Source organism: Labeo rohita, unplaced genomic scaffold (assembly GCF_022985175.1).
Source record: "Labeo rohita strain BAU-BD-2019 unplaced genomic scaffold, IGBB_LRoh.1.0 scaffold_319, whole genome shotgun sequence".
Classification (NCBI taxonomy): Eukaryota; Metazoa; Chordata; class Actinopteri; order Cypriniformes; family Cyprinidae; genus Labeo; species Labeo rohita.
This window is the reverse complement of record NW_026129237.1, coordinates 22,126-36,148: the sequence shown is the minus strand read 5'-3', so window position 1 is coordinate 36,148 and position 14,023 is coordinate 22,126. Positions and strand designations below refer to the sequence as shown.

The window sequence follows — 14,023 nt, the reverse complement described above, 5'->3', positions numbered from 1 at the left end:
ACTAGTTGTTCTGTTACCGGAAAGACTGATATTTTCTGACGGGATCCGGTGTCCAGGGCTGGATCCTAATTTTCTGGCATGTGGACCTGATCTAACAATAGTAAACAACCCGCAAAGTTTCTGAAATAAGAGATTTTGGTTTACTGAAATATTTATTAAAAGCCTGCTGTTTGATATAATACATAATATAATATATATAGAAGTTATATTAGAATAACATAAAAGAAAGATTTAAAAATAGTTCCAGGGCCAAGTATTTTTAAGTCGCATCCATGAGTGGATGAACACAGGGTATATGTAACTTATACTGTGTTAATCATTTTTGTATAGAAACTCTATTGAGAATTTGTTTATATTGGAAATCTTGTTTATTTAGCAAATTAAATACCTTAGAAGTTGTGTAAAAATCTGATCCAATTGGTTGGAAAAAACAGTATTGCCATAAATAGTTATGCTCAATGATTTACTGCACTGCCCAGTAAGACATTCTAGTTATACAAATAGCAAAGATTTATGCAGTGTAAAAAGTATGAAAAAGTGTTTTCCACACTGTTTGATGCCAATATGGTCAAACATATTCAGCTTGAACAGTTACATATTACAACTTTACTTTAAATTTTACATTTAAAAAAAAAAAAAAGCTTACTCCACTGCCAAAAGGTAATTTTAGACTCACCATCTGGACCTCGGTTTTCTATCCTCCAGACCCATAAAAGTAAACAAAGTATACTGTGATATAGGTTTTAGCAATTGTTGTAATGAATTAATACATGTCCAAGAGAAAACAGCATAAACCGACTGTGCAGCAAAACAATCTCTGTAACAGGCTCCATAACTGTAGTTCCACAGGTAATTGAGGGAATTTCATGCTGTGCACTTGAGGGAATTTCATGCTGTGCACTTCAACAGCACCAAAAAGATGCCTTCTGTCATACCAGGACAAAAAAAAAAAAAAAAATTAAACCCTTATATAGTAACACATTTCTTATTTATTGTTGCATATGTTTGTTTTTGTGTTTTTGAATAATTTGCGGCTCTAATATTTCATTGTATTGCTAGAAATGCGTTCTGCATTGAAACATGACTGTTTTCCTTTTTAGAGTAAATGTTGTGCTACACATCTTTCCCTAAACTTGACACTGTAACGTTTGAACAAGACTTTTATTTTGGTGTGGAGAGGTGACGTCATAAGGCTGCGCCGCGCTCCTGCATCTGTGATCCGGCTGAAGAAAGGTTTGTGTTTTTTAACTTTAAAAGTTTTTAGGTCAACGCTTTTTTCAAGCGATGCAGTCGGTTTGCTTATTATTTAATGTAAGACTGTAACGATTTATCTGACATTAATGTACGTTATTTGTGAGAGTAAAGCGCATCAGCAAAAGCTGCGTCTCAATTCGCTCCCAATATTGTGAATTATTTTACAGTAAACACGAACTCGGTCACGGTCATAAATTATGGAGAATATTGTGAAAGAAATATTAGAGTGTTTTCGTGTGAATATAGAGTACAGTTGATTTTTCTGTGGAAAAAGAAACTATTGTATATATTTTTTTCTCTGTACTTAAATTTTCTGGCATGAGATAAATCTGTTTTCCGATCATTACAAATGTAATTCAAAGTAGCCCTGAAACAATCTACAGTTTTACTTGAGTTAATATAGATGGCATGTAAAAAAAAAAAAAAAGTATACTATTGATTTTGTTTTGGAAAATCAGAAATTTCTGTGAAATAAATAAGCACAAGGGGTTTAATTTAAAATATTTTCTGTGATGTCATTTTATGTATGCATGTATGAGTGTATGTATGTATTTACTATTATTATTATTATTATTATTATTATTATTACTGGATCATTATTTGATTTTATATTTGTGTGTGTTGAGAACCAACTGTAAATTCAATTTTAAAAACTAATGGTGAAATGGAGCTTTTTGATTAATGCTTGTGAGTTTAACCAATTGCTTAGCAAAATAATTCACTGGTTTGAAGCACTTAATAAATCGCTGCTGCTCAAAACTATAAATACAAAAAGAACAAACTGCTTCTACAAATCAACTGCACATTAAGTCATGTAATTTAATTAATATAATCTGCAGGTCATTCTGTATCTAAACAATTTCATATTACGTTTATATATTTTGTTTCTCTTTATTAATTTTTAGTGCTAGTTTTGAGTGTATAATTGTGCACTGACCACCTAACTAGGGAGCCGACTGAGACGCACCCAGAGATTTAGATTGGATATTTTTCTTTCTGTTAATTTTTTATTATTATTTTTTTTTCTCATTTTAATCATGACAGTTTCCAAACACAGAGAAAAACTCCTGGTGCAACTGAGAGCCACGTGACACACAAATATAAAGATGACGCTTATCAAAGAGGAGAGTGAAGACATAAGGATTGCAGAAGTATTCAGTCTGAAACAAGAAGATATTGAGGAACAGACAGGTTGGTTTTATTTCTCAAACTTGAACTCAGTCATTTGATCCTTATGATCTAGCTCTACAGAAATTAGTGGTATTTTTGAATACATTATGAGTGTCTTAATTTAAGTGGGTTTTTTTGACATGGAGACTCATGTGAATAAAAATAGAAAAATACTACTGCTACCTTTAAATGCAGCTGAGATGATGTGATTTCCATTCATTATTTCATGCACTAAATAAAAATGTTCACAAACTGTCTTTCACCTGATGTTGTTGGAATGTTGGAAAAAGACATCTATGTGACATATTCCAGATGAGCAAACACCCTTAAAAATGCTTCTCCCAGATGAAAACACACACATCACACAGACGTTCCCGTGACGTATGTGTTCTGTCTGGGCAGTGATATATTTCTGTTACAATGACTTCAGATTAGAACATTAGATTAGATACTTTTAAATTTAAAAACCATTTTATTGAATTATATTTATTCCGACATTATTTAAATATCAGTTAAGGAAAAATATATTGCATACCATGCTGTTAGTGTCTCCTCACGGTTAAAACATGGGTTGTTACGTGAGATATGATGAATATCAGTAAGCAGGAGTCTATTTTTACATACTGTCTTATGTTCATTTATGTTAACTTTCGACGCACTTTAAGACAAGAAGATGATGAGTTAGGCTACTCTGTTTATTAAATATGAGAAAAAATGAATGCATGTGCTCGCCATAAACTGTATGATGCTAACTTAGTTAAAACAGGCTAAATGAACTAAAGATAGTTACATTGTAAGAGGTTATTTTTTTAATTATTTAAATTGAACAACTAGTCCAAGTCTACTGTTTTTCAGTATATAGAATATTATTGTGTTTTTTAAATTTAAGCATTTAGGTGTTGTATTTACCTTATTTTAGCATTTGAGGGCATGGTTCATTGGGTGTAAAATTTGGGCGGAAGTTGTTTTTTTGTAGATAGGACAGTAGGAGAGATAACAGGAAAGCAGTGGAAGGAGAGAGGGGGCAGGATCCTCAAAGGACCTCGAGACGGGAATCGAACTCGGGTCACTGTGAGTGCAGTTGCGCTGTGTCGACACTAACCACAAGGCTATTGGTACCGATGTGGGTGGAAGTTTGATACCGCAGCTCCGCTTCGGGCTGTACTGACTGTTCCTTCTGTGTAGACCCAGGCTCCTAACTAATATTTTCAATAACATGATCAGTTCATTACAATGGAATAAAAAGCCCTACATGTGGCCTGATCTCAGTGAAAGTTTGCATGCTTCTTCAGAACGATATGGCGCATTTGCTGACCTGATTACATGAAGTTGTACGCAGAGTAGATCATTTTTGAGTCGTTTAAATGTCCTATTGCACATTAAAATATAATGTACTTCTCACGTTTTTGACATTTATAGCTCTACCTATGTGTCGATGTCCATAAAAGTTTTCATGCTTCCTTAGGATGATGCAATGCATGTGCACAAAAGATTTGTGAAATTGTACACAAGCCATTTAATGGCATTTGCCATAGGAATATAGCTTTTCTACACCTTTTTGACAGCGCCACCTATGGGCCGATGTCCATAAAAGTTTTCATGCTGCTTTAGAATGATGTGACGCATATGCCAGCCAATTTCATGTACTACACAAATTCAGCAGAAAGAGGGCTATTTTTAGCTGTTTCATAGCATTTGCCATAGAAATACAACATTTGTTACACTAAATACGGGCTAAATATCTCCATAAGTATAATGCTTAATACACAGTAAGCATACTTGCACACACATGCAAACACCTTTTGTTGCAGATATAGAGATTTGAAATAAATGACAGGTAATAAAATGCTTACTGCAACTCTAGTTTTCAGGGTTATCTACAATCATAATGTGGCATAACTGCATAATCTGTAAATGAAGTGGTAAACTTTGACAAATTATGTGAATTCAAGTGAATATGAATTCAAAGGCAAAATCTGTGAAAAGAACTATATTAGTGAGTGTCATGTCATCTTGGACAATAAGTGGTCCTCTGCTTCCATCTAGTGGTTATTATTGCAATCTCAGGGACTTTGCCATTGAAATTTAGTATTTTTCACCTTTGAAAAATGTGAAAAAAGGTGACTATAAAGACAACTATTGTCCTTTCTCTGTAAATGTTGCCTTTTGCATGCATGTCTCATATATGACACATGCTCATCTATTTTTAAGTTTTAAGTTTTCTTTGAGAATTTATAGGCTTTTGGGCACACTAGGTAAAGACCATATTATTAAATGGCCGTTATAGCCATCCAAATGCAAAAGTTCAACATTTGTTGTGATGATTATTGACCTAGAGAGTCCAGAGAATTGTACTGCACTGGTTTTATTGAGATTGTGTTGTTTTATTCTTCTTCTACTTTTCCACCCACGCTAAGAAGTGTATTGGGTGATGAGAGCTCTCCAGTGAATGTGATCAAGGGCCAGATCTTTGGCTTCTTCCCATGTGATGTTTAGAGAATTGAGGTCATTGATAAAGGTTCGGCGCTAGGTCAGTTGTGGTCGACCCCTGCATTGTCTCCTCCAGGTGGAACCCACTGGAGTGCCGCCTTTGGAATGCGGCTGCTTTCCATCCGTAAGGTGTGTGATGATTTTATTTGGCTTTGCTTTGTCACTGGTTTTATTGAGATTGTGTTATTTTATTCTTCTTCTACGTCTCCACCCATGCTAAGAATTGTATTGGGTGATGAGAGCTCTCCAGCGAATGTGATCAAGGGCCAGATCTTTGGCTTCTTCCCATGTGAGTTTAGAGAATTCATTGGTCATTCTAAGATCTCTTTGGCTTCTTCCAGGTTCGGTGCTAGGTCAGTTGTGGTCGACCCCTGCATCGTCTCCTCCAGGTGGAACCCACTGGAGTGCCGCCTTTGGAATGCGGCTGCTTTCCATCCATATAGTGTGTCCAGCCAACCATAGGTGGCAATGTGCCGACATTATAGTAAGACTTGGCATATTGCTTTGTCACAGAATGTTCTCATTGGTAATGCAGTTATAGTATCGAATAAGTAATATTCTTCGCAGGCATCGCTGATGGAAGACATCACCTTGTAAGAAATACTAGCTGATGCCTTCCACGTTTCTGCTGCCTAAGTTGCTATCGGATGAATGATCAATGTATACAAGCGAAGTTTGATGTTAAGTGAGATTGATGTAGAATAGATGATCAGATCTTGCACATTTGTCGCAAGGCTGATGATGCCTTGCCAATTCAGCATTTGACATCTGTGTCTGCATCTCCATGTCGTCCAATAGTGCTGCCAAGATACGTAAACCTACTAACCTCTTCAATGTCACTTCCATTAACCTTGATCCTTGGTATGTCAGTTTGAGCACCGATATAAATGACTTTGGATTTTTCGGCACTGATGCATAATCTGAACTGCTGTAAATCCGTAAATTGCTGCTTCTTTATGCAAGCTTGATGTTATTTCCTGTAAATGGTAACCGTTTTTAGTTTTAGTTATATCGTCAGTAAAGTCAAGATCAGTGAGGCGGTTCTGTCCATCCCAATCAATGCCTCCATTTGGTCTTGCCATAGTTTTTCTCATAACAAAATCGAGGAGTACAATTAATAAGAATAGTGACAAGATGCATCCTTGTTGTACACCGGTCTCATTGGCAAAGAAGCCTTGATGCAGCATCTGGAGTTGTTATACAGTGATTGGAAGATGAATATGATTTTTCTTGGCACACTATACAATTGTAGAAGATTCTGTCCCACTCCTTTAGACAACCTCCTTGGCCTGACAAAGGTGTTTTGAGTTTTTCTGTGAACCATGGTTTGTTGTTGTTTTATGTTAAATGAGTCCTGGTAGCAATGCCCATGTCCTCACAGAAACTGATATAGGATGTTACAGATTATGTGAGCTCATTCAGATCAGTGGCAGAAGCTACAAAAACACCCCAGTCAGTGCAGTTGAAACAGGCTTGTAATGCCCACTCTATTCAGTTGGTCCATTAAGTTTTTGCCTGTATGTTGGGAGAAGATGAACCAGGCAGTGGTAAGAAAGTCCAAAAGCTGCTCTTCCTTTAGGTCACAGATCAAAGATTTAAAAGTACATATTGACACCAAACTTCATCAAGCATCTTTAATTCATTTTGTGAACTATTCCAATCACTAGTTGCAACATACTGAAAAGCTTGTTTCCCTAATTCAGTTTGTACTGAATAGGCATTATAACTTTTTGCAGAGCATCATGGGTAAGACACAGAGTAGTTTCTGGTGAACCATACTTTGTGCAACATAGTAAGACATTTTACACAAGTCATGAGATATAAATGAGAAGACCGCATATTCAACACCTATCAGTCTCATTATTATAATCTATTTTTGCCGCATAATAAAATAAATCTGTTTTTGAGTGAAATAAGTATGAGTAAGTATATTTTTAAGCATTTATAACATGAGTTAAAAACTGTCAGGTATTGCATTAAAGCCACCCTTTTATTCATGCAGTTATAATGGCTCATCAGTGATGCTTTATTGACTGATGTTTCATAGATGTTCAGTTTTTGATTTGAAATTGTATGGCATATGTATGTATCTCTATTTCATCTTAACAGAAAATATAAAAATATAAAATGGATCATCAGTTATGAAGGTACTACACAACCAGTGCAGTCACAATTCTATAGTTGGACAATTTGCTGATGGTTTGTGTATAACGTCACTTCTTTTGAAAGACATTTTTGTAATGTAATTATGAAACAAATGTTTGTCTAAAAACCTTTTATGCATCTTTTATACACATACTTCAAACACTGCATAACGAAGTGCATGTCATTTCAAACATTTAGAATATTTGTTGGTGATTTATTTTCATTATATGTTATTTCTGTCCATTTGATCAATTAGTTGATGCAGCTCTAACATCAATAATGCACTCTGATAAGTATTTTCACTATAATAGTGAAATCTAATGATAAGAGGACATAATATAGAGCCCTGTGGCACTCCAAATTGGCAATGGGCTTTGAAATAATTCTATAATATTTATCCATCACTTCAAACTTAGCCATAATGATATAATGGCATGGCTTATTTAAACCTGTAAAAGGATTTTTAATATTCTAAATTTTCCTGTTCAATACTATAAAGCTACTTTGACACAATTTGTAGAACTTGTTAATTTGTATAAAGCGCTACACTGCCCTCCAAAAGTTTGGAAACGCCCCTGGCAAAGTGTGGTTTTGGATGATATCAGCATAAATCCTTATCATTTTTTGGTGCAAATACATTAAAGTAACTTGACATTATCATTGAAGAACAGCAATAATAATTTTCATTTTGATTACTTAATAACGGCAATATATACATGTCAAAGTCAGACATGCCCCTGTACCAGCTGTGATGCCTGGTTACTGGTTTAAACTTGGCCCAGGTTTTTAAAAGATTTTTGGGTCAGCAAACCTTAATAGCTTCAACAACTGATTAACAATTAAGTTTAGAATACAATGAATTTAGGCCCAGATTATGCAGAGTTGTAATAGCTGCTAATGGTGGATATTTTGATGAATCATTGAAAAAATATCCAAAAATTGAAGTTTTTTTATATGTATAGACTGTTTATGTAATAAAATATGTTTTCGTAGTTTGTGTTGTCCCTTATCAGTGCAAAATTATCACAAAGTGAAAATGATTCATGCCAATATTGTCCAAACTCCCACTTTTCTAGGGTGTTTCCAAACTTTTGGAGGGCAGTGTATATCAATACAGGTGACTTGACTAAATAGAGTTGAAGTGATAACACATTATATCTTTATATTCTGAGGTGTTGTTGAGGTTCTTAGCAGGCTTAAATTTCATGCAATTTGGCACATGCATCAGAGTTGTTGGTATGATTCTGACATTGAGGATGTTAAATTGCAAACAGATTTTAGAAATCTTGAATGGGCCATGGTGAGGGTTTAAATTAATGACATTGAAGATATGAGACTCTTCCTGTTTTCCTTTTAAGTGCATTGTTTGATTAGCATCAAATTCATATCACCACCAGCTGACAGCAAGAAGTTCAGCGCATACAACAGACATGCATAGTCCTTTATTTACTCACTTAAATGCATGTGCCCAATGTGAGGCTGACATTTTAATACTTGAGCCTTTATCTCTGCTTACTCGTTTTAATGCTTTAAATGTCTAAAAAGTTTGTTGTCTCTTTATTTTTGCAATTGAACTGGGTTTAACATGTATTTGTCTTGTTTTTGCCTTAGACCTGATGGCGCTGAAAGAAGAAAGTGAAGATCGGAATGAAATCGAGGACAAAGATCTGATTAAGAAACATCTTCTCATAACTGGAGATTGTTCACAGTCTGAAAAGACTTCCCCACAAAAAAAAGCTCGGAAGACTGGTACAAAAACTAATTTCGTTTGTCAACAGTGTGGAAAGTGTTTCATGAAAAAATTAAACCTTAAACTCCACATGAGAATTCACACCGGAGAGAAGCCTTTCACCTGCCAACAATGTGAAAAGAGCTTTGCACGAAAAAGTAGTCTCAAGATTCACATGAGAACTCACACTGGAGAGAAGCCATTTGTATGTAGTCAGTGTGGAAAGAGTTTCACGCATAAAGAAACCTTTTATACTCACATGAGTCTTCACAATGGAGGAAGCCCTCACATCTGTAAACTTTGTGGAAAAACCTTGAAACGAAAAGGAAATCTTAAGACTCACATGAGAATTCACACTGGAGAGAAGCCTTACAAATGTGAACAGTGTGAAAAATGTTTCACACGTAAAGGAAGCCTTAAAAAGCACATGAGGATTCATTCAAGAGAGTACTGCTGTAAATGTCATCTGTGTAAAATGGGTTTCGCAAACGCGAAACGCCTTAAAAGGCACCTAACAACTCACGTTGGACAGAAGCCTTTTTTGTGTCATCAGTGTGGAAAGACTTTCACGCATGAAGGAAACCTCAAGAGTCACATTAGAATTCACACTGGAGAGAAACCGTTTACCTGCCAACAGTGTGGAGTGAGTTTCACTGAAAAGAGAAGCCTTACGGACCACATGAGAATTCACACTGGAGAGAAGCCGTATACCTGCCAAGAGTGTGGAAATAGTTTCACTCGAAAAGGAAGCCTTAAAGTTCACATGAGAATTCACAGCAGCGAGAAGCCTTTCACCTGCACTCTCTGTGGAAAAAGTTTCAGACATAAAAGAACCCTTCATATCCACACAAGAGTTCACACTAGAGAAAAGCCTTTCACATGTCTTCAGTGTGACAAGATATTCACAAATGAAATTTATCTGAAAAGACACATGAAATCTCATTCTGGCAAGAAATTGCCAGAATGCTCTGAGTGTGGGAAGATGTTTAAAAAAAGGAGCAACTTCAAAAATCATGTCTGCCTTCACTCTGGAAAAAACAGTGAACCCTTGGGTCCTTGAAAAGCATGAAAACTCAATAAATTCACTTTCAACAACTTTAAGTCCATAAAATTTCTTAAATATAAATGGGTTATACTAATTAAATGTTATACTTTTTTGAGGTTGGAGATTGACATGGTAACATGGTAAAACTCAGGTTTTAAAACAATTATTCCGACAGCAATAATTCTAACTCAGGTTTTAAAACAATTAGTACAACAGTGATTAGGGCTACACGATATTTCGAAATAAAAAATCGCCATCACAATTAAGCAAGAGCTGTGATTGTCATGAGCATCTTGTCAGTGAAGCACAGTTCTGTGATTGCTAAATTTCAATCTGAAGGCCAGAGGGTGCTCTCACATGGAAACTCCAAATGTGTCTGAAGAAGAAACCCAGGAAGGAAATCAGAATCACTGCAGCTGAATAAACAGAAGATTTAACTGCTTTCATTGATTCAACGTGACTAATAAACACATGGCTGTGACAATGTATGGTTTATCTGAGTTCTTAATTGTAATTTTCCTTATACTAAAGTATATAATAATTCAATGCCTTTATCACTGCTTAGAATAATAATGAATACTGTGCATGCCTTATTCTGTGTAAGAAGCCACACCATCTCACAGAAGGATTATTTTCAAACACTCGACTGATGTTACAAAGTTTGGAGTAAAAACATGTTATTAAATGTGGTATTTTCACATGCTTTCAGATGTAGCAGCATTTATTACACAGTAGTAGTTCACTGAGAAGCTACACAAACAGCTGTCAATGTACGTGATAAAGTGTAGCTTGTTGGTAGTAAATGCTGCTCCATCTGAAGGCATGTGCTGGAGATTTACTACTGATTACACATCCGTCTTTACTGACAAAATGCGCATGACAATCGCCTTCGATTAATTGTGCTGCCTTACATAATGTGATCAGAAATTAAACTGAAGCCTGGAATACACTACACGATCTTTGACCTGAATTTCGTCCGATTTTCGGGATAGGTTGAGGCTACTTGCCGAAAGTCAGAGCCAGGCTGCAGATTTGAGTTGAACGATTCCATAGAAACTTGCATAGTGTATGATGATCACATACAGATTTTTTTAACTTAAGATTTGGCCATGTTCACACAGCAGCAGAATACAGTTGTCAGTCCTGTATTTGAGTCCTCAGAATGGTTGCATTCAAATGCAGTACGGTTATGTAAGGGTGTGACAACTGCATTCTGTAACCAAACTCACGCCCGTAAATTTTCAAGACTCACAACCGCATTCTCGGAACACAGGTGCTGTGTGAACAGAACAGGACTGGACAACTAGTTGCTTTCAAGTGTGGTTTCGGTAGCTTACAGTGACGGAGAATATCCAGTTTCCAGCGGAGCCGCTCTCGTCAGTTTTGTGTTTTGGGCATGGCTTAAATGCTCCGCTCTTCACCCAAATATAAAAGCTGCTGCCGGTTAATTAAGGTTTGATGAATGAATTTGTGGCTCCATTGGATTCTTGTTGTTCCAGAAAGTGATAACTTTAAGTTTTACGTTACCTGTTGCACATTCATACAGACAGTATTTGAGATGCATCTGTAAGTTGCTGTGTGAACAGGACATTTCGAGACTCACACCTGTAAGTAAATGCGGTTGTCAATCCCAAAAATTGACAGTGTGAACGTAGATTTTGATTGAGAAAATGTCCCGCATTTTCATCAGTCTGTTGGTTTTTAACAATCATATTAAGAAAACATCCATGCGTTCTTTTGCCTGTTTAAGAGCTTTTTATTTGTTCTTTTTGCGGCATAGTTTCAGCGCAAAGGATTTGCGGACCTTATCAAGTGATCTAGAACCACTGATGGAAATGGTCGAGCGTACACTGAAAAACACGATATTCTCCATTTATTTTAACCAATTAAAAAAAAAAAAAATCAATGTAGCTTTCAGACGCAACCTTCTTATTATTTTAACAGTTCATTTGAGGCTGTTTTTATGGCGTTATTTTAATGACAAATATCTAGAGCACATTATTGTAATGTGGGGCGTATTAAAAAGCACAAATCTCTTCTCTCGCAAGTGGATTCTCTTTACACATAAAAAAGATGTGCTTTGCATGTGCATGCTCAGGAACATAGATCCGCACATATGACAACGGATGTAATCAGCATTTACATAGCATAAGAGTAGAAAATGCATCAGTCTCACACATGTCCTGCATTGTCACACAAAATCACATCTCTGTCCCGCAGCAGCCCTATTGCTAGGTGGTCACCCTAATCTTCTAGCAACAAGACTTTATAAATAGGTGCACTATTTACAAAGTCGGTAATTGTATGAACCCTAGTGTTTTAAAAATCTGTTCAGATTTTAAAAGTCATGTAGTGTATTCCAGCCTTGACCTGAAACAGAAGAGTAAAATTCCACAGGAGGCCCAGAGTCCATAAATTCACAGATTCTGTCATTTGATCCCAGCAAGTTCAATCTAAACTAACTAGCTCCTAACACCTAAAAAACAAAGGATGTCTGTAGGAGATGGTCCCAGACAAGTAACATTGTCCCTTATAACATTGTCAATTTAGGCAGTTACATAAAAAAAAAAAAAAAAAATGGTCAAAAATTTAAAAAAGGCACATTTTGATTGGTTTACCTCACCCAGAGACTCCCTCTCATAACCTTTTGACCTTTTCCTCACAGGACTGAATTCCTCACCACTCTCAGAATGGTACATGTTAGAGCCCGACCAATTTATCGGCAGGCCGATATTATCGGCCGATATTAGGCATTTTCCAAACTATCGGTCTCGGCATTTATAATGGCCGATAAATGAATATTTCAAAAATAAAATAAAAACGGACTAAACACCCTTCAACCATGTCATGAGTGTTGGCGTTGTATAGTTTGTCCACCAGAGGGCACTCTACACCGTCCCTGTTGGCAACACGTGTGTATAACGTGCCACACATCCTGCAACCTGCTGATCCAGCCAGAGTCGGGCAGAGAGAACCAGTTATCCGCGAGTGAGATCATCGGTGAAGTGTGTTCATGGTGAGTTGGTCACGAGACATACATTGCTTGAATAACAATTAAAAGAACATCCCCATCAGTTCTCTTAACTCAAATAAGCATGACAAAATTTGTGACTATCATGTCCAGTTTTGCTGCTGTTAAATAAGCCGAGAGTGAAGCGGAATTAGCTATTAAATACGTTACGTTGTTACAGTGTAGTTGACTGACTGTCCTTTTAACTTTTGACAATGAGACTGAAGTATTTCTTTAATAGCGTGACAGTTATAGCAATGAGACGTATCATCTCTCCTTGTCCTGTTATATTGAAAATGTATGTTTTACAATTTGCAGTATGACGTTATCCATTGCTAAATTATGGCTCATCATAGATCGGTCTTCCACTATGATAGCGGTCTTCTATCAGTGGAAGACTGCTAAAGTTAACATTAATGAGCTTGGAAACCACAATGAACTTATTCTGCCTAAATAAAGTAATGATTACTGTATTTATAACTAGCATATCTCTAGTTACAGTCCCTGCATTGTAAAATATAAGTTAGACTTGCGAGGAGTGAACATTTAGACATAGAGAAAAAGTATCAAACGTAGCTTGTGCATAAAAGTTAGCTTTTCTTTTACATGTGTGTGAAATCCAATGACGCCAAGTGTGCTGTCGTTCAGCCGCAGCATTAACGAGTCACATAATGGATTTAGATCACTAAATAGTAGGTTTTAGAAGGCAGGCAGCAACTGATGATTGAAAATGGTTTGATGTAGCTTGGTGGAAAGAAATTAAAAAGTGCAGGTAAAGGGATAAGCAAGCTGACATTGTAATTATAAGGTAGCTTATAACCCAGCTAACAATTTATGGTTCCCAGCACGTTCTGGGAATGTTAGTTTTTGGTTACGGGAACGTTAGTTTTTGGTTCCCAAACGTTCCCTGAAGGTTAGTTTTTGGTTAGGTTTTGGTTCCCATGGAAAGTTTGCTTAACGTTCTGGGAAGTTTTTTGGTTACACCAAACATTCTCCTAACGTTCCCTAAAATGTTCTGTGTTAGTGGGGAAGGCAATGTAGGGACTAATTATTACACACGCACACAAACATTTAGGAGTGACCTTGTTTAATGATAATATAAATGATAATGTCATCATTATTTTTTGTAATTATTACTGTCAATAATAATAATAATAATAGCCTAATAATAATAATAATA

General features: G+C 36.1%; 1 protein-coding gene across 2 annotated transcripts; it reads left to right on the top strand.

Moving 5' to 3' along the window:
- Positions 1–1,173: 1,173 nt before the first annotated feature.
- On the top strand, positions 1,174–10,008 carry LOC127160295 (gastrula zinc finger protein XlCGF8.2DB). Of its 2 annotated transcripts, XM_051102956.1 has the most exons (3): positions 1,174–1,233; positions 2,299–2,445; positions 8,671–10,008. In XM_051102956.1, the coding sequence occupies exons 2-3, from the start codon at positions 2,361–2,363 to the stop codon at positions 9,846–9,848; spliced, it is 1,263 nt and encodes a 420-aa protein (XP_050958913.1). In that variant the 5' UTR covers positions 1,174–1,233; positions 2,299–2,360; the 3' UTR covers positions 9,849–10,008. The 2 variants fall into 2 exon arrangements, with proteins under 2 accessions (XP_050958913.1, XP_050958914.1); XM_051102957.1 differs by lacking the exons at positions 1,174–1,233; positions 2,299–2,445 and adding an exon at positions 3,394–3,495.
- Positions 10,009–14,023: the final 4,015 nt, after the last annotated feature.

Excerpts from the sequence above, each read along its gene's own strand:
- LOC127160295 (XM_051102956.1), top strand. The coding sequence starts at position 2,361 with ATGACGCTTATCAAAGAGGAGAGTGAAGACATAAGGATTGCAGAAGTA. Across the intron at positions 2,446-8,670 it reads AGATATTGAGGAACAGACAG|ACCTGATGGCGCTGAAAGAA; the intron begins GTTGGTTTTATT and ends TTTTTGCCTTAG.